Genomic DNA, 26,964 nt, shown 5'->3' with positions numbered 1-26,964 from the left:
TCTGACGGAGGGAGGGATGAGGCTGATCCTTAGATTGGCAAGGGTCAATCCTGGAATGCCGCGGATGGCAATGAAGAAAGAAGCGGAGGGCGTGGAGGAGGAGAAGAGCAGACCGACGAAGCAGGTGATGTAGGATTTACAAACGGAGGAGGCGTGGGCTGGTGACAGGAGGAGGGCCTGGAGGCGCAAGGGTGCCCTAAGCGTACAAGGGATATAAAAGAGAAGCGTGATGGGAAGCTGACTGGCGAGAGCAGAGGTGGGGCACTGGGTGAGGGGCGCGGGTCAGGATAGCGGGGATGCAAGATGGGAGAATAACGGCTGTGCACATTTGGCCGGCACTTGGCAGTCTGCTTCCATCTAGATCCCTCTAATTTCCTCCTTTCTTTGAAGAAAGCGAGGTTCGGAGAGGTTAGGTGGCAGAGGAGGGTGGAGGCCCCGGGGGACGCGGGGGGCGCAAGGGAACCGGCGAGCGCAGGGGCGAGGTGTGCGCCTTGCGTCGCCGGGGGTGGGCGCCCGACGCGGGCGGGTGGGGGGCGGGCCGGCGGCAGCTCCGGGAGGGGGAGGCGGGCTCCGCCGGCACACGCCGCCCCTGGCAGGCGGCCTGATCGCGCGCGAGGAGCGGCCGCAGCCGCTGCCGCTCGGGGCCGCCTTGAGCCCCAGATTCCTGAGCGCTCCGCTCGCATGGCAGCCGCCTCGGCGCCCGTCTCCGAGGCCCGCTAGGGGCGGCCCAGCGCCCCGGCCCTCGGCGGAGCCCGTCGGATCCGGCCCCGCTCTGCGTCCCGGGGCGCGCTGCCTCCCAGCCCGAGGTGAGCACCGCGAGCGCAGGGGCGCGCAGGGCTAGGGGCGCTCTGGGGAGTCCAGGCCCCGCGCCGCGGCCGAACCGAGTGCGGCGGAGATAGGAAGGGAACGTGGGAGCAAGTCCCGGGGCGGGCGGGGGGGAGGGGGGTTGAGGTGGGGGGCGGAGACTGCTCGCTGCCCGGAACCGGCCCCCGCGTCCCCTTCGTGCCCGAGGCCATCTCTCGACGCTGTCCCCATCCCCACGGAGTCCTCCTTGCGGACTGCGTTCCCTGCCCGGGCCCCTCCAGCGCCTGACCTCGCTCGGCGCTGCCCATCCTTCGCTTCCTTCCCACAGAGCCCACTCCCGGGCTCCTGTCTCCAGTCTCCTCGCCTGCTCAGTCTTCCCCGCCTCCGCCCTCCTGCTGCCCCCACCTCCTTCTGTCCCGACGACCCTCTTCCCCCTCGGCTCCTATCACTCAGAACCGGAATCCAGGTCCGGCCGCCTCCCAGCCTGTGCCGTCCCACAGGTGTCCGCAAGTCCGGCCGTCCATCCATCCGTCCGTCCTCCTGGGGCCGGCGCTGACCATGCCCAGCGGCTGCCGCTGCCTACATCTCGTGTGCCTGTTGTGCATCCTGGGGGCACCCGTTCAGCCTGCCCGAGGTGAGCGCGCCCCCGGACTCAGGTCGCGGCCCTGCCCGGCCATCCCTCGCTTGCGCGTTGACCTCTGCCGGCCAGAGACTGCACTGCAGCCGCTCGACCCGCGGGGTTGGCGAGACCCAGGTAGTCCCGTTGCAATTCGAGGAGTCTCTATTCTGCCTGAGCCCAAAGGGGAGCTCCCCAATTACTGAGACCCCTCGTCCTCCAAGCCCCGCATCTCAGGGAGACGAACCCTAACCCGGTCTCACCCGTCCTACGTCAATCTCTTGCAGCTGATGACTGCAGCTCCCACTGTGACTTGGCCCACGGCTGCTGCGCGCCTGACGGCTCCTGCAGGTAGCTCTCTCGAACACGTGCTCCCAAACCCCCTTGTTCCCCGTTTCCCAGCAGGTCCACACCCACAACCAGGTCAAGCCCCATGGCAGAATGTCTAGGGGCTTAGAATCCTGCTGTTCACTCCCTATTCCCTCATGGCCACAGGACAGACTAGTCAGCCTCTCCTTTACCCCCAGTTCTCCTCTGCTTTGCCTCTTAATGCTGCTTCTCGCTTATGCCTCCCCACTTTTTTACCCTCCCAAGGCTCATCCAAGCATTCTGAAATGTTCCTCCTCAAGATACCAGGAGGAAGACCTGAAGCTTGAGAGAGTTTGGAGATTGGGGCCCATGAGGAAAGGGGGGAGATAATGATATAAAGAGAATGGGTTTAGTCTGAGAAAAGCTGCGGAAGGGTTGCTGTGGAGAAGCACTGAGGAAAGAGGATCTTTCTTGATGCATTTGAGTAATTGACTCACTGGAGTGGGGGATGGGCAAAGTCTGTAGTAGGAGAAAAGTGCACATAAGGAAATGAGCTGACAGAGCAAGGGGCCGGAGGGGCTGGCAGTGTTTGGGACACTCTGAAATAGTTCAGACCTTTGTCCTGAAATTAGGATGGGAGGATAGTCCTGATGACCTTTCAAGGTCACTCTTTTTAAACCATTTCTGAGCACCTCAGACATGCTAGGAATGGCACTGGGGTTATTTACAAATATCTTAATTTCTTCCTCAACCCATCCCTGCCAAGCATATCTCCAGTTTACAGATGAGAACACTGAGGCCCAAAAAGGTTAGACAAAGTGCAGAATGAGGACTTGCATGCTGGCGTCTGATGGTCTGATTCCATATGTATGTCCTCTGACCCTGTAGAACCCTATACCTACCTGGGATAGGCCAGCTTTCCCTTTAGGGGCTCTCATAGGTCCTGTTTTCTAGAAGATCTGGTCCTCCCTCATCCACTTCCTCAGACTCCCCTACCCAGAGTCCTGCTCCTGTGCTTCTCCCCATCAGGTGTGACCCAGGCTGGGAGGGGCTGCACTGTGAGCGCTGTGTGAGGATGCCTGGCTGCCAGCACGGTACCTGCCACCAGCCCTGGCAGTGCATCTGTCACAGTGGCTGGGCGGGCAAATTCTGTGACAAAGGTAGGGGAGTAGAGAGGTTAGTTGTTGGGCTGGGGACCCTGTGTGTTTTAGGAAAAAATCCATCCAGATTTAATACCTATTGTGTCTGGCTCAAACCCTCAAATACATGGTATTTTATCATTTTAGACTTTATACCTGTTGCCTAAATGGGGCCTCAACGTAATCCTGTGAGGTGAGCCAGGCAGCTGCTGAAAATATACTCACATTTTACAAATGAGGAAACTGAGGCCCATGGATGAGATACAACTTGCCCCATCACTTTGAGACAGGTTGACAGTGCTAGGGCTAGGAGCCTCCAGAGTCCGATTCAGTGGTGTTTCCCCACACCGCACCATACAAGCTCTGGGTGGGTTTGTAGTGCAAGTCATGCCCACAGAGTTTTGGGTGGGGCCTGGGCAGGTCTGGGTGCCAGATGAGGGGCTATCCCAGAGCCTTCCCGGTCTCTCTCCAGACGAGCACATCTGTACCACGCAGACCCCCTGCCGGAATGGAGGCCAGTGTGTCTATGATGGGGGCGGCGAGTACCACTGTGTGTGCCCACCAGGCTTCCATGGGCATGACTGTGAGCGCAAGGCTGGACCCTGTGAACAGGCAGGGTGAGTGCTGGCCTGGGGGTGAGTGGGAGGTTAAGGGACAGTCTGGTGACAGAGAAGAAGCAGGACTGTAGAGAGAGTGGTGGTGAAGTATTAGGGCTGAGGAGAAGTCCCACATGGGGGCACCTGAGGATAAAACCCCAGCCTGCCAAAGTGTCCCCAGTTCAGAGTTTCTCAACTTTTCGGGTACCATCGGAACCATTTCCCCAACAACAAAAACCTGTAGGAGCTGGAGGTGTAACTCATCAATGTGTGACTGCTCTGGTGGGGAAGGTGGGTGTGGGGAGGTTGAGGACGTAGGACTTTACCTCGGGAAAGCTGGCACACAGCCCCTAAAGATGTTGCACACAGCAGCCTTGTGCCTCACTGTGAATGAAGAAATGGGGCTGCAGGGCTGGACTTGTCCTCATTTCTGCCTCAGGCCTGAGAGCTTATGAGGATAATAATAGCACACTTGCCTTGAGCCTGGCCTTTGTTTGACATTGGATTATCTCATTTAACTCTCACAGTTTGGGAAGCTGGGTACTATTCTCATTTTCTAAAAAAGATTTTAAGTAATCTCTGCGCCCAATGTGGCACTAGAACTCACAACCCCAAGATCAAGAGCTGCATGTTCTACCACCCGAGCCAGCCAGAAGCCCCCTTATTCTCATTTTTAGAATGAGGCGTTCAAGGCTCGGAGACAGTGGCTCAAGGGGACATAGCTGGAAAGGGGGTAGAAGGGTGGCGGTGGTCAGGATGCTGACCTGGGCTACCCTGCAGGTGCCAAGTTGGCATCAGTGGCGTCTTTCACCCCCACTGCAGCTCTCCATGCCGGAACGGTGGGCAGTGCCAGGACGACCAGGGCTTTGCCCTCAACTTCACCTGCCGCTGTTTGGCCGGCTTCGTGGGTGCCCGCTGTGAGGTCAATGTAGACGACTGTCTGATGCGGCCTTGTGCCAATGGCGCCACCTGCCTGGACGGCATAAACCGCTTCTCCTGCCTCTGCCCTGAGGGCTTTGCTGGACGCTTCTGCACCATCAACCTGGATGACTGTGCCAGCCGCCCATGCCAGAGAGGGGCCCGCTGTCGGGACCGTGTCCATGACTTTGACTGTCTCTGCCCCAGTGGCTATGGCGGCAAGACTTGTGAGCTCATCTTACCAGTCCCAGATCCTGCCACCACAGTGGACATACCCCTGGGGCCCACCTCAGCTGTGGCGGTACCTGCCACGGGGCCTGTCCCCTACAGTGTGGGGGCAGGTCTGCTGCGCATCTCAGTGAAGGAGGTGGTGCGGAGGCAAGAGGCTGGGCTAGGTGCAGCTAGCCTGGTGGCCGTGGTGGTATTTGGGGCCCTCACTGCTGCTCTGGTCCTGTCCACAATGTTGCTGACCCTGAGGGCCTGGCGCCGGGGTGTCTGCCCCCCTGGACCCTGCTGCTTCCCCGCCCCACACTATGCTCCAGCACGCCAGGATCAAGAGTGTCAGGTTAGCATGCTGCCAGCAGGGCTCTCCCTGTCTCCTGACTTGCCCCCTGAGCCTGGAAAGACCACAGCACTGTGATGGAGGTGGGGGCTTTCCGGCCCCCACCTTCACCTCCTTGGCTTCTCAGACTGGAGTAGCCCTTTCTCGCCACCCCTCTCCTGGGGTACACACACTGAGGGACCTCAGCCTCACACCAGAAATATTATTTTTTTAATACATAGACTGTAAGATGGAAATTTTATCAAATAAAACTCTGAAAGTGCACGTGGGCTCCTTTGCCAGAAAAACCTGCCTGGAATCCCAGCTGCAAGATGGCCAGAGCAGAGGCCTGGCTCTGGGGAAGCCTCAGGACTATGTTCCCCAAGAAAGCACAGTTTCCAAAGGAGAACCCAGGGTCCCCCTTTCCCCTCTGGGAAATGAGGGAGAGGTAGAGCCACAAAGGAGAACGTAAGCAAGGTGCAAGCCAGCACCTCTGTACCTGCTCAGGATAAGACTGTGGGACGGGGGTCAGGCTCAGGGCCCTCAGGGAGAGGAGCGGGATCCCTGGTGGCTGCTCTGTAGCAGCTGCTGGAACAGTGAGTGGGGCTGGCTGCGCAGGGCGGCAGGGGAGTCCAGCTCCACGACCCTCCCCGCTTGTAGCACCAGCACCCGGTCAGAGTTCAGGATCGTGTTGAGCCTGTACGGGAGAAGGTGGTCAGTGGGGAGTGGAGGACAAGGCCCTAAAGAAGAAAGCTGAGCTGCTTGTCCCTCCTGTTGTCCCCTGGACAGCACAGGTCTGCCCCACAGGCGTTAGCTCCTGGCTGGAGATACCCTTGGACAATGTGTTACTATATAAAGGGCCTGGAGAATGAGGAGCTGAGATTCACGAGGGATTGGAATCTCCAGAGCCCTGAGCCCTGGGGTCCCTGAAAGGAAGGGAGGCTCTGGGTTCATGTCATCATAGTCCCTGATTAGATTCTCACTCTGGATGCGGGCACACCTGTGGGCAATGGTCAGCACTGTCTTGTCGGCAAAGCGTTTGCAGATGGTCTGCTGGAGCAGTTGGTCTGTCTTCTGGTCCACACTTGCCGTGGCCTCATCAATACACAGGATCTGGAACATGTGGAGAGGGTTGGGAAGGAAGGGGAGGAAAGGGAGGAAGAGGCTTAGCCTTGGCTCCGACCTAAGCACCATCCCTCCTGGCCAGGCCCAGCCCAGCCCAGCCTACAGATCCCCCACCTCGAGCTCTAAAAGGAAAGCTGTCTTAGTCTCTCAAAACCTCTCCCCAGCTCACTTCCTCACCCTGACTGTCCCCTCCCTTCTTCTGGGCCCTCTTAATTATCTCCTCCTATTGCCTTACCTTGGCATCCGTGAGGAGAGCCCTGGCCAGACACAGCAACTGCCTCTGCCCCAGGGATAAGCTCCGGCCTCCCTCACCCAGCTCACCATCCAAACCACCTGCAAGGCACAGCATCCTCACTCCCAGGTCCCGGGCCTCATCCTGCTCCCTCCTTGCTCCTTCCTGCCACCACAGGGTAGGACCTAGTACTCACCAATGGACATGATCACCTCACTCAGGTGGCACTGCTCCAGGGCCTGCCACAGGGCCCTATCCTCATGCAGGCCCTGGGGGTCCAGGTTTTCCCGAACAGTCCCACTGAACAAAAAGGGTTCCTGGGGGATGACAGCCAGCTGGGATCTGGGGGATAAGGTGGGGACAGGACATGGAGTCCTGACTACAGATGTGGCCACTTCTGTTCCTAGCACAGGATTTTAGCTAGCCCTTCTGGGAAAGTTTGGGGCAAGACCCGAACATAACTCCCACTCTGGTCCCGAGTTGGCCAGCCACATACTTAGATCTGTGCCAGTACCAAGAGGAATATCAAAGACATCCAACGCCTTGACTCTATCCTTAAGGAACTTGCATCTCACTGAGGTATAAGACACGGAGAGCAGGAGTGAGATAAACTGTGTGGGCCTGACTCCAGCAGCCACTGGGGCAGCAGTGGCAAGGAATAACCAGAGTGTGAATGGGTAGGGGACACTTCAAGGTTGGAGGTGGGCCTGGAATTGGGTCCTGAGGAGCTATATGGTGGAGCTATAAGATAAGGCCACCACAGGTAAGAGAAGATAGGAAGAGGGGTGCCTGGGTGGCTCAGTTGGTTAAGTGTCTGACTTCAGCTCAGGTCATGATCTTGCGGTTCGTGGGTTCAAGCCCCATGTTGGGCTCTGTGCTGACAGCTCAGAGCCTAGAGCCTGCTTTGGGTTCTGTGTCTCCCTCTCTCTCAGAAATAATAAACATTTTTTTAAAAAATTTTTAAAAAATAAAAAAGAAGACAGGAAGAGCAGAGCCAGGCCTTGGGATCAGTATTGGACTTTAGAAGACAGAGCTGCCCTACCTCGTGCATACCATGAAACCCAGCAAAAGTGATACTAGGTAAACCTGGAGGTTGGGGGTAAGGAGATGATTAGCCCCAGAAGAGGCCACTTGTGGCTAGGGGCAACTGGCCCAGGTCTCGAGCTGTCCCAAGCACTGCCTGCTGAGCATCAGAGCTGAGGGCATCAGTATGGGGCACTGCCCTTGGTAGGCTCGGGTTCAGGAGGCACAGGCTGGTGGGTCTCAACCGGAGGCTATGTGCTGGGAAATAGAAGGTGAAGCTGGAAAGGTGGGCCTGGGTCAGACTGCAGACCTTGAGACCACAGCTATGAGTCTGGACCTGATCACTGGGAGCTCACCATCCTCACCTCCTTGTCTTATGCTCCATCCCGCCCCTGATTGGCCCTGGCCACCCCGAATTGATATATAGCCTTCCTAGCTGGACCTTCCTCCAAGTGCCAGTAGTCTGGTTCCCTTCTTCTCTCTCCCCCAGACCTGAGCTCGGCCAGCTCCAGCTGGCTGGTGTCCACACCGTCCAGCAGCACTCGCCCCGAACTAGGTTCCAGCAGCCGGAAGAGCACCAACAACAGGGAAGACTTGCCAGAGCCCGTGCGGCCCACGATGCCCAGCTTCTCTCCAGGCTGCACGCGGAAGGTCACCCCATCCAAGGCATTCGGCAGCCCTGGCCGGTACACCAACACCACATCCTGGAACTCCACGCTCCCCTGGGTCAGCCAGCCAATGCCCAGCTGGTGGGTCCGTGGGTGGGAGAGAGAGGGAGACAGGTGAGGTGGAAGAAATCAGGAGGAGGAGGGGCAATGGAGAGTGGAGAGAAGAATAAAGAGAAAGGGTTGGTGTGAGAGGAAAGGGCGTATGCCACAGAGACGGGGCCCTATTGATGGGCACAAAGATGAGGGAAGCCGTGAAGAATGGGGGATCACATGGGGACGTGAGAGGAGCTGAGAAAGATAGTGAGGAGTGAAAGGAAAGGAAGTGGGGGAGAGATGGGGCATGTCAGGAGGGTAGGAGGGTCCTCCAGGGTTCCAGTGCCCAGGCCTGGGGTGGGGGTGCAGGCCTACCCGTGGCAGCTGGCCCTGGGGCTCTTGGGGTAGGTCACAGGAGTACTCCTCCAGTCGCTCGACGCTCACCAGCATGGTTTCTGTCTGCGTGAAGCTGCTCACCAGGCCGGAGAGCAGGCCCGTCAGGGAAAGTGCGTAAGATAGTGACAGGCCCACCAGTCCTAGGGGAGAGGAGCACAAGCCACTAAGGGATGCCTGCACACGGGGGTGCATGTGGAGCAGGGGTGGGGCAGAACGGGAGAATTTCAAACCATGGACTGTGGGCATGTAAAGGAAGCCAGCAGAGAAGCAGAAAGACACCAAGACCTAGATAGGAACCACAGGAGGCTGGCCACAAGGGAGCACAATGGGCCTGGAGAGGCTGCAAGGGAAGACCATGGAAGACGGGCCTGACAGAGTGCTGGGGATGGGGAAGAGCAGGAAAGGGGTGAAGATTAGAAGACTCAGTTCTAGTCCCAGACCCACCACCACCTGGGCGAGTTTCTCCCTAGGACTTAGTTTCCTCAAGTCTACAATGCAGGCAATGAGAATCACAACACTCCTCCCAGGACCCCTGGGTGGGAGGTGAAATGTTGGTGGGTGACACCATTGGTTGGTGGGTGAAATGAGTGAGGGGACAACATGCTTCTGAGGTGAGAGTGAAGTTTCTGAGGGGAGAGGTGGCACCTGGGTTGGCGAGGCCCTGCTGGTGCTGCACCAGGGCGATGCCCGCAATGGCACTGACCACTGTGGCCCCCATGAGCTGCAGCCGAATGTCCAGCCACTGCATTGCGGCGCTGGCAGCAAACTGGCACCTCTGGTTTAGCTCCAGGAGTCTCTGGTTCTCCTCTTCAAACCTGGTGAAGGCCAGGAGGGAAGCAAGGCCACTCCATTGTTGCACTGACCCATCCAGACTTCTTCCCCGAAACACGTCTTTCTTGGAGCTGATCTACACACCCACGGGCCTCTCCTCAGGGGTATAGAGGGGCCAGGGTTTGGCCTCACTATCCCTTTATTCTGTTTCCTTCCTTTTTCTCCTAGGGCACCGCACCCACGTGCCCTTCTTCTCAGGAGTCCTTCTCCCCTCCTTCGGCACCTCATCCCTCCCCCACTCCCCGTGGCTGGGAGAGGCAGACTTCATCACCTGTGAGTGGCCCCGGCGGCCCGGAGCACTGCGAGGCCAGCCAAGGTGTCGGCCAGGTGGGTGTAGAGGGGAGACAGCGTGAGGCTGCTCAGGCGCCGCAGCTCCCGGGACGAGGCCCTGTAGTGGCGCTGCACGCGGTAGTAGATGATGCTCAAAGGTGGCAGCAGCAGTAGCAGCCAGGGCAGGCCGGAGCCCAGCACAGCCAGGAGGCCCAGCAGGCCTACTGCGTTGGCCAGCAGGATGTTGAGCATGAAGGGAAGGCTGTCATCTGCACAGGCCACGTCGGAGGAGAAGCGATTTAGGACCCGGCCCGCGGGTGTGGACTCGAAGAAAGTCACTGGCGCCTGGGAGAGGGGGTGTGGTTGCACAAAGGCAGGGCCTGGCAGAAGAGGGGTTGGGAACAGCACTGGGGCATGGTGGGGTGGGGACAAAGGCCCAAAGTACAGAATAGGAAAATGTTCCCAGAGTTTGGGGGCAGAGAGGAGGGGCACGTGGAGCTTGGAGGAAGACTACCCCAGGGTGGGAAAGATACTATCCCATCCCCCTGGCCAGTGGTGACCCTAACAGGCCATGCTGGCCATTCCTCTACCTCCATGCAAGACATACCTACTCCCCTTTCAAGGGCAGGGAGCCAGTCTTTCGCTAGAAGACGGGGACTTCAGGCCAGTGAGTGAGATTGTTAGATGTCAGGAGGAACATCCTGATTACCCGTGGGTGGACAGAGTGATAAGGACAGCAGTCAAAGTCAGTATTATCTCATGGCTAAGCATTCGGATTCCAGCCCTTCCAGTTACTAGATGTAACTGGGAGACTCCAGGCAAGGAGCTTAATCTCTTAAAGGCCCCTGTTTCTCATCTCAGAAACAGGGATAACAACAGAATGGTAGCTCCCAAAACTGCTGGTAGGATTGAAAGCCACATACAGCAGTCAGGTGCTTAGCACAACCTGCCTGGCCTAGAGTAAGTGCTCAGCAACCACCAGCTGTTTAGATGGCTACTGTGAGGGACTGTCTCAAAGACAGCCGGTTCCTTTCCTCACCTTCTCCATCCCCCCAACTCTCTGCCTTTACTTGGGGAACAATCCTCTTAGGGCAGGGGACTAGGGCAAAGGACTTTCAGAAGCACCTCCTAAAGCCAGTTTATAAGAAAGGAATTCTATCACAGCCTGATGATGCCCTGCTCCTGGAGGAGAGGCAGAACAGTGGGCAGCTACTCCCTGACAGGCAACAGGATGACCTATGTAGTACCCGGTTCACGGCCTGGCTCTTCACAGAACTAGGTTTGCCCAGGTAACTTCACTCTCAGAACCTCAGTTTCCTCACCTGCAAAATGGGGATAACAGTACCTACTTCACCAGGTTATTATGAGACCCAGGTAACAGACATGAAAGGGCTTTATAACAAGAACAACATCATTAACAATAATTACTAATTGAGTAGTATGTGTCAGGCACTATTCTAAGCACTTTCCATGCACTAATTTAATCCTCGTAAGTCTACAGGGTCAGCAACAGACTAGATATACACATAGCAACAGGGATCAATCTTAGAAACAGTCCTAAATAAAAACTGTAAGAAATGGATCATCATTTATAAAAATGCTGGCACACAAAATATACGCATTTGCAAAAAGACAAACACAAAGATATATACTGGGGCACCTGGGTGGCTTAGTCGGTTAAGCATCCGATTCTTGACTCTTGATAGCAGCTCAGGTCATTATCTCCCAGTTTGTGAGATCCAGCCCCACATTGGGCTCTGTGCTGACAGCTTGGAGCCTGCCTGGGATTCTCTCTTGCTGTCTCTATCCCTCTCCCATGCACGTGCTCTCTCTCTCACTCTCTCTCTCAAGACAAATAAACATTTAAAACATTTTTTTCAAATCCCACAAAGACACATACTAACTAACCACACTTAGAATGGTTGCTTATCAAGGAAAGGACAGAAATGGAAATAGGGTATGCAGATAACAGGGAGCAGATAAAAAAAATTAAAAAAGGATCTTTCATGATCTAAGGGGTGTCCTATGTTCCATGAATAACTCAGGCCTCTGCACTTGAAGTCCAGAACAGAAGTGACTCTGAGAAAGATTCTCTTCTCCCAATTTTACAGATGAGAAAGCTATAGGCTTAAGTAACTGGGTCTGAACCTAGGTAGATGCTCTCCAGGCCTTCTGAGTCAAGTGCTGCACCCTCCTGTGAGGGCTATCTTTTTCTGAGGACTAGGAGGTAGGATGGGGCCCCAATGGAGCCTAGATACTGAGAGGGCTCCCTCATGCCACCTCCACCCTCCCATCCCCTCACCATAAGGACTCGACGAAGCAGGCGGTGATGCAGGGTGGCGGCCGCTCGGATGGTGCCCGCTGCAAAGAGCACTGCCCGGAGAAGGGTGCAGAGGGAGTTGACGCCAGCAATGGTCGCATATACGGTGAGGTAGAAACGGATGTCTGAAGAGCCATTGGGGGCAGCTTTCGGCAGTGGGGACACTGAGGTGCTGGGTGGTGAGGAGGGGGCTGTGGGTAACCAAAAGTAGGGCCCCCCAGGGGTCCCTTCCCCTCCCCCATGCCAGCTCTCCCCACCAGAAGACACACCCCTGGAACACCAGCCCCCTACCTCTCAAGCCCTGCCTGGCAACACCTCAGGGAGACTGCCAGGCTTGCTCTAGCCCCAGCCACTCACTAGAGGCTTCCTGGGGAGAAGAGGAGCAGCTGGGCAGAGAGAAGCCCCGTGGATCCTGGGCTGCTGGGGGCTGGTGCCTCCTGGGAGCTATTCTTGTCTGCCTTCAGCTGAGAGATCCAGTGGGAGAGCCACCAGTCAGCAGCATTCCTTGTGGCTGGGTGAGGATTGGGAGGGAAAAGCTGTAAGTGAGACCCATTCTTTTGTTCCCTTCAAACACCCCCTTCCTCTGCCCTGGACTCTGGTTTCTACTCTTCTTCACCCCCCTGGCCCTCCTCACCTTGCAACTATCCCATGTCCTCCTCAGTGTGCCTATCACCCTTTAGCTCTGAGGAGTGCATGATCTGGCATTTGCAGAGTCGGGGCTAGTTGGGGGGTGGGGGTGTGTGGTACAAATCAGAAGATGGCCTCAGAGTATACCCCTCCCGCCCTTGGGACTCTCTCAGCTGCTGCCCCTGCCTGGTGAGTCTCAGGGCTTTGTAAGTATCCGGACAAAAAGATAGCTGTGATGGGGACCTTGGCTGTGCTGGGATGAGGGGCTCTGGGGTTCACTCCAACCTTGCATGAGCAGCAACGAGAGGAGGATAGCTAGGGCCAGGCCCTGGCCCACGGCCCTCCAGTATGCTTGGTACACGTGGAAGGCCACAGCACCCTCCTTCTTGCTTTCTTCCTGCAGCAGGCGGCCACATATGTTCCTCTCCACTTCCAGCCCCGCCTTTGTTTTCTCCAGGTTCTGACCAGACTGTGCTGTGGCTGTGAGGATCAGAGAGGTGGGGGGTGGGGATGGGGGGTTATGTCTGCAGGACAACAGTTAAACCTCAGGGTTGCAGACGGGCAGGGGAGCTTTGAGGAAAATGTAGCTCTACAGTATGGTGGTGACAGGCAAGCTCTTTCCTCACCCCTGAGCCATACCTGAGTCAGACTCTTGTCCATCCTCAACCCAGGCTTTGGGGACAGCCTGCACCAATGGCAAGATCTCAGAGGGAGGCCCTGGAAGGTAGCAGGGAGATCAGCATGGGGCTGTCCTGGGTATGTACTCTGCCCTTCTCAATGCACCTGCCAATTCACTTCCCGTTCTCTTTGGATCCCTTCCCTGACCCTCCCTAGCAGGGTCCTGCCCTGGACCCCCAGACTCTGAGCAGGACCCTCAAGTCCATCTCTCTGTGTCTGCAGTCCAAGCAGCACAGACAGAAAATGTTCACCCCCAGAAGGACAGTCCTAGCCACCCATGAGCACTCTTCCAGAGTCACCTCTCCTAACTACAGAGCTTTCTCCTCATGTCACATGAAATTTTTAAAACTCTGGTGGAGCCTCATTTCCTCCTGTTTCTCTCCTAGTGAACTTGCAGACAGTCATGTCCCACTGGATAATAATCCATCAGAGGTGGGGTTTTTGTTGATTTTTGTTTGTTTATATTTTTAATAAAAAGACTCTTCTAAACCTGATTGCTTTCTCTTCTCAAAGGACAAGAGTGTTCTCAGAGATCCTGGGCCTCTGTGTTCCCAATGCACCCAGTTACATAGCCCAAGTCCCAAATCCACTGGCATTGCACCAGCGTGCTCCTTTCTCTCTTCCTCTCTTGCCTCACACCAGTTCTGTGAAGGCAGGACAAGGTCTTTCATGAGACAGAAGGATGACAGGGGCCCAGGCCACACACGGAGGAGGTGGCAGAGTCTACATGTAACAGTCCACCTGCCCATGTTCCCCTGTTACACCTGGGCAGACGGCTCTCTTCCTTGGGTGGGCTCCCACCCTTGTAGCCCACATTACCGGCTTGTATGAGGCGCCCGGCCTCCATCAGCAGCACCATGTCTGCCCTCTCCAGGTACTCGATGCGGTGGGTGCACAGCAGCCTCGTGGTGTGGCTCAGCACTCCCAGGATGCACCGATGCAGCAGGTGGTTGGCCACATCTGTATCCACAGCAGCCAGAGGGTCATCGAGGAGATAGAGGTCCTTTTCCTAGGGAGAGGTAGGGGCACAATGGGCACCAAGCCCAGGTCCTCTGGTTAGAACCCAGACCTCTCCTAGGACACAATCTTGAGGTAGAGAAGACAATTGAGAGGAACTCTAGGGGTTACCCTTAGAGCATAAGAGAAGGAGGTAAGAGCTGAGGGTGAACTTCCCTCCAGTCAAGCAAGGCCTGTGCTCAGCTTTGCTGGGTCCCAGCAATTCAAATTACACAATGCTTTTTAAAGGGCCTTTAATTCTGCCTTCAATCTGCAAAAGGGGGATGGGGTGGCCAAGGGCCCAACACCTCAGGAACATTAAGTAAGGAGGAAAGAAACCAGATGCTAATGAAAATATCTCCACCCCCCCTCCCTCCAAGGCTGCAGACTCCCCTATCTTTAATTTACCTGGTAGACAGCACGAGCAAGGGCAATCCGGGCCCGCTGTCCCCCGCTGAGGGTCACACCCTTCTCCCCCACCTCTGTCTGGTCCCCAGCAGGCAGGATCTGACAGAAAAGGCCCCCCAGCACTGGTCAGTGGGCTCCCCAATACCTTCTACTCCATCTCTTTGCAGGGAAGAGGTAGAGGGGGTCAAGAGAGCCAGGGAGCTTGAGGAGACTTGAATTTGGGGTGAGCAAGCCACAGGGGATAACCCATAATTCCAATAATCCAATCCCCACGACCTCATGAAGTTGGTATTTTTTGTCTCTCACAGATGAGACGAAAGTTCAGAGTAACTACCTTGCCCAAGGTTGTTCCACAGCTCGTATGTAGTAGGACATGAATATAGATTTTTAACCACCCTGTCCCACTCACTAGCTTGCCTTTTTAACAGGCAAGGATGATGATGGGCAAAATCAGTGTGATAGCTTTCATAGGTTTTTCCAGAAGGAATGAGAAGGAATGTACCCCAAGTCTTCCTGTGGCCTCAGGAGTGGTCTCCTTAGCTAAGAGGTACGCATACCAGAGGAAGCACCTGTGGTCTACCAGACAGCTTTTCCTTCTGAGGGAACAGCTTTGTAATTCATCTTTTTTCTTAGTGCCTAGAACAGTTCCCAGTACCCAGCAGACATCTGAGAAATGCTTGATGTAGAAACAAATGATATGAGGCACCTGGGTGGCTTAGTGTGTTAAGCATCTGCCTTTTGATCTCAGCTCGGGTCACCATATTATGGTTCACGAGATTGAGCCCCGAGTCGGGCTCTGTGCTGAAAATGTAGAGGCTGCTTGGAATTCTCTCTCACCCTCTCTCTCTGTCCCTCCCCTCCCTCAAAATAAATAAATAAACTAAAAAAAAAAAAAAGGGAAAAAGAAATAAATGATACATGGGCATAGGATACCCCATGGTCAATGTTAAAGGTCCTCTTTTCCAGGGAAGTTCCACATTTACCTGGACAGGGTAGTGGTGATAATAGTCCTACAGGGAACATGGGATTGAGTGGGAAAGTCACAGGAGAAATCTGGAATCTCATCCCTCTAAATTTAGTACATAGGATATAGGGGATCTAATGGACTTGCCCGGAGTAACCTTGACTCTCTTAAGCCTCTCTCTAAGTGGGAGGTGGGGGAGCCTCTTGAATCAGAACCAAACCTATGTAGGGCGAAGCCTGAGAGGGAACCCTCCCCTAGCCTCAGAGGCCTCAGGGTTCCCTTAGTAGCTGTGTGGAACACCCCATCACTACCACGGCTCTGGGTCCTACACGGAAGGGGGAACCACGCAGCTGGACACTCTGGGAGGACCAAACCTAACAGCCAGTCTTTGGTTAATGGTGCTTGAGTAAAAGCAACCCCTTCCCAGAGAAGCAAGTCTCTGACTTGAGGTATCAGGGACATGGGGGAGCAGGTAGCCAGGAGGTTTCAGGGCCAGGCACTCACACTGAGGTCATCACTGAGGGCGCAGGCTTCTAGCACTTTCTGGTACAGCTGGGCATCAAATGTCTTCCCAAAGAGAATGTTGTCCCGGATGGTGGCAAACTGGATCCACGGTTCCTGGGTCGCCAGGCCAAAGCCTTTGGACAGCCCCCACACTGCCACCCGTCCATGCAGCCTGCATAGAGCAAGGCCAGCAGCATGGGGAGCCAGCTCCCACTGGGTCCCTCCATACCCAGCCCCTGCTCCCCAGAAGCTTCTTTAGACTGCCATCAGTCTAGAAGTCTCTAGACTTCTACATCAGGTCCCCCTTCATGTCACATGGGTCTCTGAATTGGCAGCCACTGAGGTTGAGGCGTCCTAATGAGGCTGGGGGAGGGGGGTCATTCTGGTCTGGGAAGGGAAGAAATTGCTCTTTGGGTACAGCCAAGCAGCTGTCAGATCTGGATGTGCTCAGAAGCTCAGAGGAGAGCATGGCCACCACCCTGCACTCACTCGTTCTCATGACAAAAGCCCTTCTTTCATACTTCTGCTCCTCTCTGGATCCCTCCCTGCATAACCACATTTTCTGAAATAGCGGCTGATGCAGGATGTTTCCATTTATTTCTTCACTCACTATTATACCACTTGCAACACGTTGGTGTGATGATTATAACTCACTTTCTTGACTGCCTTTCCCTTTCCAGACTGAAAACTCTCCCAAGAAAGGGACAATGTCTTGTTCTTGGCATCTCTGGACCCTAAAATGGTGTCCACCACATGGCAGGGGCTAGGCAAGTGTCTGCTGAAGGTCAAAGCTGAGGACAGCGGGACACTAGAGGTTGCTCACCTGTGGAGCTCCCCAGCAATGGCGGCCAGCAACGAGCTCTTCCCACAGCCCACCTTCCCCACGATGCCCACCAAGGCACCCTGCAAGGAAGCCAGACAGTAAGTATCAGGTCTCCCTCTTGAGGCCCTGGGCTGCCAAACATTCCACAGAGGGTTCTCTCTGGGCCCGCACTAGTCTGTAAGGAAAGAATGTTCCAGCCCTCAGGCTGAGCTATGCCTCAGAGACACTGTGCAGCACCTAGGAAGTACAGTGCTTTACTCCCCACTCAGAGGAGCGATCAGTTTCACTGTCTGTGTGAAGGGCCTCTGGAGAGAAGCCAGAGAGTATGCTAGAGAGAATGGGTGGAAATCTGCCCAGAATTTCCAAGGAAAGGTCAAGGTAGGGAGCCCAGAAGGAGAGGGGAGGGGAGGGACTCCAGGCTTTGGGGCCTGGATGCTGGGCTAACTATGTCCACCTGTGGCTAGACTTCTGGTATCTCAGAGTAAAAGGCAGTACTTTGCACAGATGCCCATTTCTGTGATTTACAGTTTCAAATTTTCTGTTCTCCCTTCATTTCTTAGTGGTAACATACATTCATGGGGCTATCTCCCTGCACAAAAAGGAAAAAAAATCCCTTTTTTTAAGAAAGAAATAGAGCTCTCAGAAGCTCTATAATGCCCCCAATCTGTCAGCCAGTATTGACCCGTCTCTGAGTGGCCACCAGACCAAGCTGAGACCCTCCCCTGGGAATTCTCCCTCTTTCTGGCTTAGCCTGTAAGTGGGAGGGCTGTCTGCAGTCACATCTTCTGCTCAGTGGAGAGCAAGTCCACTGAGAGAAGCAGGAGGCAGATGAGAGAAGTAGACAGAAGGAAAGTTCTAGGAGTTGAGTCCTGGTTCTGGGTTGCTGCTGAGATCCAGCTGCATGCATGCCCTTGGATTCTGCAATTCATCTTTATATCCTCATTATAAATTCCCGTTTGCTTAAGCTAGCTCCTGTTTCTATGACTTATATCCAAAAAGCCCCAACCGACACATTAGTAAAATTCCTTTGAAAAATTCCAGCCTTGTCTTGCCTGAACTAAGAAAAACAAAATATACAGCCCATGCCAGAAATGTGAGCCAAATGTGGTAGAGACTAGAGAATGCTGGGTTGAGCTGTGGGGCAAAGGGTTGGATAGGGGTCAGAAAAGAGTGAAAACTCAGAAGCTGGGTAAACAGAAGTCACTGTCCTGCCAGGAATATTCTTTCAAGTGTTTGTCTGAGGGTGTATGCTACGGTGTGAGTCACAAGGTGTGATTCCTTTTCACCAGGCTAAATAGAGGATTATCTACCCTCTTTGTAAAATCCTTCTCAGAAGAGACTCCTGGGCCTCTCCCCTGGTCCCAGCCTGGGGCAGATGCTGAATAAGCTCTGGGGTCTGTTCTCAACTTGCTGGCCTCTGAGGGACAATGGAGACAGACATACTTGTTGGCCTGCACTAGGAGGATATACCTGTCTAAAGACCAGGGAGAGAGTGGACAACTCTGAGAAAGCTGTGTTAATGGGAGGGTGGTCAGAGATAAGTGTAGACCTGCTCACCACAGCCCCTCCAGTCTTTCCCTCAGTGATTAGAGACGTAGGCCACCTAGCTACGATTGGCACCATCCTTGCTTATCTGTCACTGAGTCCGCATCTCTCTCATTCATCTGGGGACTCCCCTAGGTTGTCTAACCAACAAACCTTCTTCACTTCGAGGTGACTGATGAAGGTCTCCTGGCTCGTTCCAACTGGGTCCCAGGAGAACAGGGCTTCATGCAGCTCCAACACCGTAGATGGCGCTGTGGGGGGATCTAAACAGGGAAAAAGGCACTCAACTTGGGATTCTAATGCACAATCTACCTACTTGGGGAGGGTAAACCAGGAGTGTGTCATTGGCTTGCTTGTCTTGTATCTACCTGCCCAGTGCTAATTCAGCCTATCTTGGTCTGAGGATTCTCCCCCAGGAAATGGCCACTTGCTCTGCCTGGGTTCTGCTGCCTCTGGCTCTTCTTGCCAGCACCTATGTACAGCATCCTCGGGGCTACAGTTCCCTACTCACCCTGTGCCAGTTTCTTCCCTTTAGCTTCCCATTACCTGAGCTATAGTAGGCTTGGGGGTTCTGGTTGGGAAGGTCAAGGAAACGCTGAATCCGGTCCAAGGACACTTTGGCCTCCAGGAGGCCATTAATCACCCAAGGGAAGCTGTTGAGGGGAAGAATGAGCATGCGCACCAGTGCCAATGCCGTGAACACCTAAGTAGGATAGAAAGGGGATGAAGCATCACCTGAAGCCCTGGAGCTATCTGAAGGCCTGCTCTATGGGTGGCCTTGTGGACAGGTGTGTGGAGGGAAGAACAGGGCAGCAGCAGCAGAACTGAGGGGTTGGCTGGAAAATCCTTGGGTCAGAGATGGCAAAGGTAGTCACTTCAGAATCCTAGAAATCCCAGATGTTCCTCCAGGGATCCAGGTTGCACCTCAATAAGCACAGAGGCCTGGCGCATTCTGAGATCCTCTCAGAATTTCTAAGGACAGACATCATCTGGCCCTGGCCAGAGCCAGCACTACATCATGGACCTTTTTTGCCCAAGGCTATCAGAATGGGGATCAGGGGACCTAACATGGAGACTGGGCCTGAAGTCAGAGAAGAAGGAAGAGAGGGAAAAAAAAGGAATGCCTTCACAGAGGAGAAAGGGTTATAGATCTGAGACCCCAGAAACTTCAGAGAATTCCCACTTGGTTAGGAAAGGGTAAGGCAGCCAGGGATCCTCCTTCCCAGTAGTCCCGAGGGTCTGAGCCCACCTCCCAACTCCATCGCAGTCTCTGGCTGCTGCCTCTCTCCACGCTTTGCTACAGCCATCCCCTCCTCTCCTGGCCCTCACCTTGGTGGCAGTGAGCTGGTGCCCCATGAGAACATAGGTGATGAAGATGACGATGGAGATGACAACCGGCAGGGCAGCCCACAGGTACACACAGGCTGCATCCAGGTATTTGATGACCCTGAGTCGCCCCAGTTCTCTAGCTCGACAGGCCTCTACTCGGGCCCCTAGGGCCTGCTCCCACCTGAAGAACTTGATGACTCGAATGCCACTCAGCAGCTCTGTCATGAGCTAGGGATAGAGACCAGAGGGCAGTGTGAAGTGGAAATACTGCTCATGTGTGTCCATTCTCCTCTACCCAGTCTTCCCCAAGCTCCTAACAGAGGAGGCCAAGTACTCCAAGCTCCCAGATACTCTGTACTTCCTAGCCCTGGTTTTCTTCCCACCTCAGCCCTAACTTGAAACCCTGCCTTCAAATCTCTTTCAGCCCCGAGTTGCTTCCCCTGCCAGTCTTTTACTTCTCCTCCACGTGTGCTCCAGCAGGGAACAAGTCAGAGTTGGAATCCCCCCCACCTTCCTAGGAGATGAAGTGATAGAAACTACAGGGGTGTTACCACACTGGGGTAAAAGCACTCCTTCCATGAGATGAGGGACTAAGACTACTTCCCAAAGCCAGAAGAAGATGGTTTCAGGAGCTAGTCACCAGTATGGCCCATGGCTAGAGTATACAGGTGTAAGAGGCCACAACAAAACCCAGGGTCAGACAGGCCAACGAGCCCAGGCAAGATGGGCAAGGGCCAGATAAACTCTTTGGATCCCAACACTCACACATCCCCAGCCTGCAAGCCAGGGTGGCACTGGGAGTCTTCCCAGATGGTGCTGGAGATCTAGTCTGTAGCTGTCATGGGTAGGGGAAGAGGCCCTGGGCCATAACCAACTATGAGAATCCTCCTCCCTGTTAGCACTCTGAGCTACTCCCAGAAGAAGCTGATAACTATGCTGCATGGAGCTCCAGGCCTGCCATCCCTCAGTCACTGCAGAACCCAGAATTGACTTAGCCAGACCCCTCCTCACCTAGCATTGGTCTAGACCGAAGACTGACCTACTCCCTCCCCAACCCACCCCTTAGATGTAGATGGGGTTCTCCCAGGCCTCTGTACTATGGCTACGGGATGGTCTGTGCCCTTAGATGAGGAGGCAGGAGGCTCGGGTCCTAGCACTAATACTAAAAACCCATTTGGTCCAGACAGGCTACTTCCTACCTCCTAGGATTGCCGTATAAGCTAATACTATAGTATTACTAATGGGCCCTGTTCATTTAGTGCTTACTTTGTGACTTGCCCTGTACCCAGTGTTACCTAATATAATTATGGTCATTTCTTAGATGAGGAAACAGAGGCCCAAAGAGGTTAAGTGACTTGTCTGGGATGATGAAACTAGTAAGTGGTAGATTTGGGATTTGAACCCATGTCTGTCTTTCTCTAGTCTGAGCTCTTAACTTCTAGCTCTTAGCAGTCTGAGATCTTAACGCCCTCAGGCACTGTGCATGGGAGGACCTGGGGAGCAGGATGCTGGGCGGGGTCTCCGGATTGCTGAGGGACCCCAAGTAGCCCCTCACCTTAACCCGCGCATCCTTGTGCTGTAGCATCTCCTGGTTGCTGGCCATGATGCGGGTGGCAATCACTTTGTTGACAGGGACCAGTAGCAGTGCCACGATCAGACCACCCACGAAGGCCACGCCCACCTGGTGGTGCAGCAGGTAGAGGGTGATGGCCAGCTGCAGGGGCAGGCCCCAGGCCTCATGGAAGCTCCCAGCAAAGTTGAGTAGCCGCTCAGAGTCGGTACCTAGCAGGTTCAGGGCCTCCCCAGCAGGAGGGCGTCTGGGCCCCAGCTGTAAAGCCTTTCGGTACAGAATATTCAGCACAGCCCCCCGTGCCTGAAGTGTCACCTTCCGTATCTCGTACCCATACTGATTCTGCAGCACAGCACCCAGGACAGCCCCCCCAGCTAGTGCCAGGGCATAGAGCAGGCCATTGCTTAGTGGCTCCTGCCCCTCCTCTAGGAAGCCCACCAGTAGGGAAAGCAGCAAGGGCCCCGAGAATCCCAGCATGGTCCCCACCAGTTTTAGCAGTCCAAGTGCCAGGTAGCGCTGCCCAAAGGCCCCATACAGGGCCCTCCACAGCTGGGCCCCTTCCTGCCAGCATGCTTGGAAGACTCGAGCCAGGTAGGTGGGGTGCAGCCTGTGTGGAAGGCGGCAAGTGTCCTGGGGCTGCCGTAGCTCTCCACGGGCTCCTCGGGACAGCAAGGGTGTCAGCCAGGCATAGGAAAAGCGTGACAGCCAACTCTCCCCATCTTCAGCTATCTCAGGTTCCTGTTCCTGGGACAGGAGGGGCTCCTGGGCCCAGGGCTCCCGTGGCCCCCCGGGGACTGCCCAGCCCAGTCCATAGGCCAAGAGTGCAGCCAGCTGCAGGATGAGAAGGCATAGGCGGGATAGGGGTCCTGGGAGAAGTGGAGGCAGAAGTGTGTCTCGTTGGCAATGCCATAACAGGGTGAGCACTAGGGCTGGGGCTGGCAGGAAGGCAGCCAGAGCCAAGGCCAAGGGTCCCCGGGAGTGGCCATGAGGGGAATGAACCAACACCCACAAGGCCAGGCAGTGGCTGGTCCAGGCCACAGCTGCCACGCCCCCTGCCAGCACTTCCAGCCCAATTGGCCCTGGGCCTGCCCCTGGTGGCAAAGCAACTGGAAGGAGGTCTAGCAGTGGAAAGACGGAGAGCAGGAAGGAAGCTGCAAGTCGGAGCCGCCAGCCAGGACTGCAGTGCAGGATGTAATCTGGATTCCTAGAGACAAGGGGGCAAAAGAAAAGGAGGCACATAATGGCCGACTGAGACCCAGACATTAAATAATAACTCACTTACCTAGAGGTAGTCAGTTCCCTTTCCTGCCTTGTACACCTTATTTCTATCCCATTTTACTCTGAAATTCAGGGCTTTTCCTCCAGGAAGTCTCCCTGTCACAACCTAACCCATTTTCCAATCTACCCATATAATTTCTGACCATTATTTTGCCACAGAAACTAACAATTTTTAGTTAAGGTTGTGTGGAACATGAAGACTAATTAGAAAAAAGAAAAAAAAAAATCCCAGGAGCACCTGGCTGTCTCAGTCAGAAGAGCATGCAACTCTTGATCTTGGGGTTGTGAGTTTGAGACACATGTAGGGTACAGAGATTACTTAAATGAAAATAAAAAGGTTTTAAAATCCTAAATTTTCACACAGATAACAACTAAGGAATGAGTATTTATTTTTATAAAATTATCTACCTAAAATAACCCTTAAATTCACCTGAAGCACTATTAGATGAACTTATATATGGCTTCTACACTCTTATACTATAGCCTAAATTTATGAAGCCTCAGAATATTCTACTCTCTGTCTTTCCAGTGGTTGTAGAAGGTGGTATAGATCATATTCCGTGACTCCATTTGCTGAAGAAAAACCTCTTTTTAGTTTTGTCTCTATCTTCTTGGCATGCAAAAAACAGTTTTAGTGAACAAAAGGGTGATCTGTCTACACTGAAAACCAAGTACAGGATAACACACCTGTGGCAGTGAATATTAGAATGCCTTGAAGGTTCACACAGTGAGGTTAAATCTATTATTCCCTTTGTTAGCAAGGCTGGATTACTGAAAAAGTTTAACTGTAGATTAGCATGCTTTGGATTGCCTCTAAAAAGTCCAGCTAACCACAGCTATGTGGAGTGCTTTATATCGGAATATAAGTCAACCTTTAAGAATTTTATTTTCTAAGATGTGGGGACAGAACATTGGGCCCTTGGAGGTCCCAAGCTGGCCATCAGCCAGTCTTATGACCTTGGGCAAGTCTCCTTCTCTCTCTGCATCTCATTTTCTTCATTTCTACAGTGAGCAGTAAGGAGTCTGGACTCAAAGCCCTCTAATGTCTTTTCTTGTCTGAGATTCTGGATCTCTCTAAACCTTTTCAGCAATGTACAAAATGTCTGGTAAGTGAAATGAGATAACCATGGTTTCTATTGATTATATGATGGTCTTTCTTGCCTGCTCCTTAGACTGTGAGTTCCCAAAGAACTGTGTTTAATAGATACACCTCTGAGCAGGCTTTGGATGTCTGCTGACTAACCCTCTCTAGACTTCTGTCTCATTCTGTGTAAAATACAAATCAAGAGTTCCCCGCCCCCCCCTCCCCCCCTGACCAAGCAGATCCCAAGTTTCTCCTCCTGAAGGGAGAGATTCATAAGCCCTGACTGATCTTGGATAGGGACACATTCCCTCTATCAGACTAGGGACTCTCAACGGCAGAGACTAGATTTCTCTCCTGCCTTGTCAGTAGCCAGAGTAACAGTAACTTTAGACATATCTAGTCATACAGGAAATAAATACAAAATCAAAGTGGGTTTGGCACTTGCACCTTAGAGACCCAAACCCAGAAAGACTAAAGTTTTGATTTTGTTCTTCTCTTCTACTAACTGCTTCCTCTCCAGCTGGTTACATATGCCTCTCTTAGTCTAGGAACACAGTTTTCTTTTTTATTAAAAAAATTTTTTTTTTTTAAGTTCACTTATTTTTCAGAGACAGAGACAGTGTGAGCAGGGGAGGAGTGGGGGAGGGGGGAGAGAAAGAAAGAGAGAGAGAGAGAGAGAGAGAGAGAGAGAGAATCCCAAGCAGGCTCTGCACTGTCAGCACAAAGCCCGATGTAGGACTTGACCTCAGTAACCATGAGAACATGACCCGAGCCGAAATCGAGTGGGAGGTTTAACTGACTGAGCCACCCAGGAGCCCCAAGGAACACAGTTTTCATACATGGAAGTGGTGGTGATAAACTGATCCTACAACTTCAACACAAGTTATCCTTTCCGTCTAAAAACATTGTTCACTCAATTATGCCTCCAATTCATGGCAGTTGGGTTTGTGCATCTAAAAATCTACAGAAGTGATGCTTTCTACCAAGCATCTGGCCTTTAAAAATGTACCAGGCACGGCGCTATATGCTTAAAAGCATTATCTGATTTTGCTCCCAATAATGCTATAAGGCCCAGAGAAGACCGGTAACTTGACCCAAAAGAGCCACACTGCTGCAAAGTGCTAATGCCCAGATCCTATTCTATTTTTGCCCGACTCCGGAGACCTCACTATTCTGGTTAAACTGCCTCGGATATGCGGGTTTCAGGTGAGGTCTGCAGGCACACACGGACAGATGTCTTGCACCTGTTTCTACCCACCTCGGGGTGCCCCAGTGGCAGGCACTCAGCACGGCGAGGAGCGCGTGGGGCAGGGCGCTGAGCACCAGCTGGGTGAAGCAGTGGCCCGTGGTGTCCCCCTCCCACACTGGGAGCGGCTGCAACACGCTGGTCTCGCACAGCTGGGCCAGGAGCCGCTCCATGGAGGCTTCACCTGTGGAGAAAGCCGAGGTGGAGGGAGGAAAGGTTCCTCCCAGACAGAGGGGAATCCGTGTTCCCAACGGCGAAGTCCAGGCAGGGAGCCGACACCCTGGGAAACGGAGTGGGGGCGCTAACCAAGAAGCCGGAGTGGTGTCAGAGGGCTCTGACAGCCGGGTCTGCCAGCCTCTAACCCCGCCCCCGAACCGGGACCTCCCCTCGCTTTGGCGCGGAGGCCAGACCCCGCCCATTCTCGCGTTACCTCAAAGGGAAATAGTCCGGCTCCCCGAGGGGGCGGATTTCTGGGCTGGTTACATACCCGACCTCGCTTTTCCCCCTCTCTTGTGTCTCTGCCCCCAGAGATCCGGAACTTCTGACCTGGAGAAGCTACTTGCCACCGGATTCCAAGATCCCGAGCACTGGTGAATGCAAAAGAGTCTGCTGCTGGGTTAGGGTGCTAGCCTGGCTCGCTTGGCACCCCCTATAGGCGGGATGACCTCTCTGGCACCGTTTGCCCCGCCCATTTGCCAGGCTTTTGCGCGCGTGCGCACTTCTCTCTGCCGCCGAAGGTCTCATTGAGCCGGCGTGCTGGCGCGGCAGTCCCACCCTGCCGCGGGTTTACGCTACCTTATTTGCATAGGAACTGATGTCAGCTCTACTGCGACGTCATTTATTCACGCTCAGGTAGAGTACTAGCTCCCATCTGTCTCCTGTTTACTAGCAGGCACGTGCATTGCACTAATTCTTAAAGCTTACAGAACTGAGAAGCCCAACGTGCGAGGTACACGGACGTATAATGCCACTTAGGGACTCTTAGGCCATTTACTTCTTTACTCCAAGGCTGCATAACCTTGAGGAAGTTACTGACCTCTTTGAACTTAAGGGTTTTTTTGTTTTGTTTTTTATTTATTTTTGCCTGTACAAAGTGGGCAACAATACCAATGCCAAGGTACTGCTGAGAGAGTTGAATAAAGTGTTTAGGGCAAGTGCCTTGCTGAGAGTAGTCCCACAATAAATAAATACATTTTAGAAAAGCAGCGGGGGGGGGGAGCGCCTGGGTGGCTCAGACGGTTGAGCGTCCGACTTCGGCTCAGGGCATGATCTCGCGGTTTGTGAGTTCGAGCCCCGCGTCGGGCTCTGTGCTGACAGCTCAGAGCCTGGAGCCTGTTTCCGATTCTGTGTCTCCCTCTCTCTCTGCCCCTCCCCTGCTCACTCTCTCTCTTCCTCTCTCTCAAAAATAAATAAACATAAAAAAAATTAAAAAAAAAAAAAGCAGTGGGAAGAACATAAACTTTGTAGTTAGATGGACCTGGATTTAAATCCTGACTCCACCAATATTTAGTAGTGTGATCTCAGGCAAGTTACTTCTTTTTTCTTTTTCCTTTTCCTTTTTTTTTTAGGGAGATAGAAGTTTGTTGAATACACCGCAAGGGAGTGGCAAGCAGGACAGCAAAGGAAAGGCTGTCTGCCTTGGACAAGTTATTGCTTCATATTAGTTTTATATCTGTTTATTGGGCATGGTACTGGAACCTTACAAAAGGGACACTGGTACCCCACACAGCAGGGACACCTGGGTGGCTCAGTCAGTTAAGTGTCCAGCTCTTGATTTCGGCTCAGGTCGTGATCTCATGGTTGATGAAATCTAGCCCCACATAGGGCTCTACACCGACAGCTTAGAGTCTGCTTAGGATTCTCTCTCTGTGCTTCTTCGCCTCCCCCGCTCACTCACACTCTCTCTCAAAATAAATAAATAAGCTTCTGGGGCGCCTGGGTGGCTCAGTCGGTTGGGCAGTGAACTTCAGCTCAGGTCATGATCTTGTGGTTTGTGAGTTCCAGCCCCACATTGGGCTCTCTGCTGTCAGCTTGGAGCCCACTTTGGATCCTCTGTCTCTCTTTCTCTGCCCCTCTTCCACTAACATGTGC

At 53.8% G+C, this 26,964-nt stretch overlaps 2 protein-coding genes across 19 annotated transcripts; one reads left to right on the top strand and one right to left on the bottom strand.

The window, feature by feature from the left end:
- Positions 1-208: 208 nt before the first annotated feature.
- DLK2 (delta like non-canonical Notch ligand 2) lies at positions 209-5,208 on the top strand. Of its 7 annotated transcripts, none has more exons than XM_047858171.1 (7): positions 209-256; positions 1,258-1,438; positions 1,708-1,771; positions 2,759-2,889; positions 3,341-3,485; positions 4,287-5,008; positions 5,046-5,208. In XM_047858171.1, the coding sequence occupies exons 2-7, from the start codon at positions 1,363-1,365 to the stop codon at positions 5,156-5,158; spliced, it is 1,251 nt and encodes a 416-aa protein (XP_047714127.1). In that variant the 5' UTR covers positions 209-256; positions 1,258-1,362; the 3' UTR covers positions 5,159-5,208. The 7 variants fall into 7 exon arrangements, with proteins under 7 accessions (XP_047714127.1, XP_047714128.1, XP_047714125.1 ...); XM_047858172.1 differs by having other exon boundaries at positions 213-256; positions 1,305-1,438; XM_047858169.1 differs by lacking the exon at positions 209-256 and adding an exon at positions 516-806.
- On the bottom strand, positions 5,133-25,557 carry ABCC10 (ATP binding cassette subfamily C member 10). 12 transcript variants are annotated; one of them, XM_047858151.1, is made up of 23 exons: positions 25,361-25,549; positions 24,886-25,057; positions 21,251-22,469; positions 19,696-19,923; positions 18,913-19,069; positions 18,520-18,629; positions 16,822-16,901; positions 15,999-16,170; positions 14,531-14,629; positions 13,946-14,135; positions 13,088-13,165; positions 12,734-12,928; positions 12,179-12,332; positions 11,804-11,993; positions 9,503-9,846; positions 9,046-9,215; positions 8,380-8,540; positions 7,796-8,049; positions 6,563-6,622; positions 6,477-6,517; positions 6,284-6,381; positions 5,924-6,036; positions 5,133-5,620 (listed from the first exon to the last, which is right to left on the bottom strand). In XM_047858151.1, exons 2-23 carry the CDS (start codon positions 25,044-25,046, stop codon positions 5,467-5,469), a joined length of 4,428 nt encoding a protein of 1,475 aa, XP_047714107.1. In that variant the 5' UTR covers positions 25,047-25,057; positions 25,361-25,549; the 3' UTR covers positions 5,133-5,466. The 12 variants fall into 12 exon arrangements, 8 of the variants coding, with proteins under 8 accessions (XP_047714107.1, XP_047714105.1, XP_047714103.1 ...); XM_047858149.1 differs by having other exon boundaries at positions 6,477-6,622; positions 25,420-25,557; XM_047858147.1 differs by having other exon boundaries at positions 6,477-6,622; positions 25,361-25,551.
- Between the last annotated feature and the right edge of the window lie 1,407 nt (positions 25,558-26,964).

Source organism: Prionailurus viverrinus, chromosome B2 (genome assembly GCF_022837055.1).
Source record: "Prionailurus viverrinus isolate Anna chromosome B2, UM_Priviv_1.0, whole genome shotgun sequence".
In the NCBI taxonomy this organism is placed as follows: domain Eukaryota; kingdom Metazoa; phylum Chordata; class Mammalia; order Carnivora; family Felidae; genus Prionailurus; species Prionailurus viverrinus.
Note: the sequence above shows the minus strand (reverse complement) of the source record. Positions and strands in the feature narration are given on the sequence as shown.

Excerpts from the sequence above, each read along its gene's own strand:
- DLK2 (XM_047858171.1), top strand. The coding sequence starts at position 1,363 with ATGCCCAGCGGCTGCCGCTGCCTACATCTCGTGTGCCTGTTGTGCATC. Across the intron at positions 1,772-2,758 it reads GCGCCTGACGGCTCCTGCAG|GTGTGACCCAGGCTGGGAGG; the intron begins GTAGCTCTCTCG and ends TCTCCCCATCAG. Across the intron at positions 3,486-4,286 it reads GGACCCTGTGAACAGGCAGG|CTCTCCATGCCGGAACGGTG; the intron begins GTGAGTGCTGGC and ends CCCCCACTGCAG.
- ABCC10 (XM_047858149.1), bottom strand. The coding sequence starts at position 25,046 with ATGGAGCGGCTCCTGGCCCAGCTGTGCGAGACCAGCGTGTTGCAGCCG. Across the intron at positions 14,136-14,530 it reads TTGCTCGTGCTGTCTACCAG|GAAAAGGACCTCTATCTCCT; the intron begins GTAAATTAAAGA and ends ACCTCTCCCTAG. Across the intron at positions 11,994-12,178 it reads TTCTCCCCAGGAAGCCTCTA|CACCTCAGTGTCCCCACTGC; the intron begins GTGAGTGGCTGG and ends CTCACCACCCAG.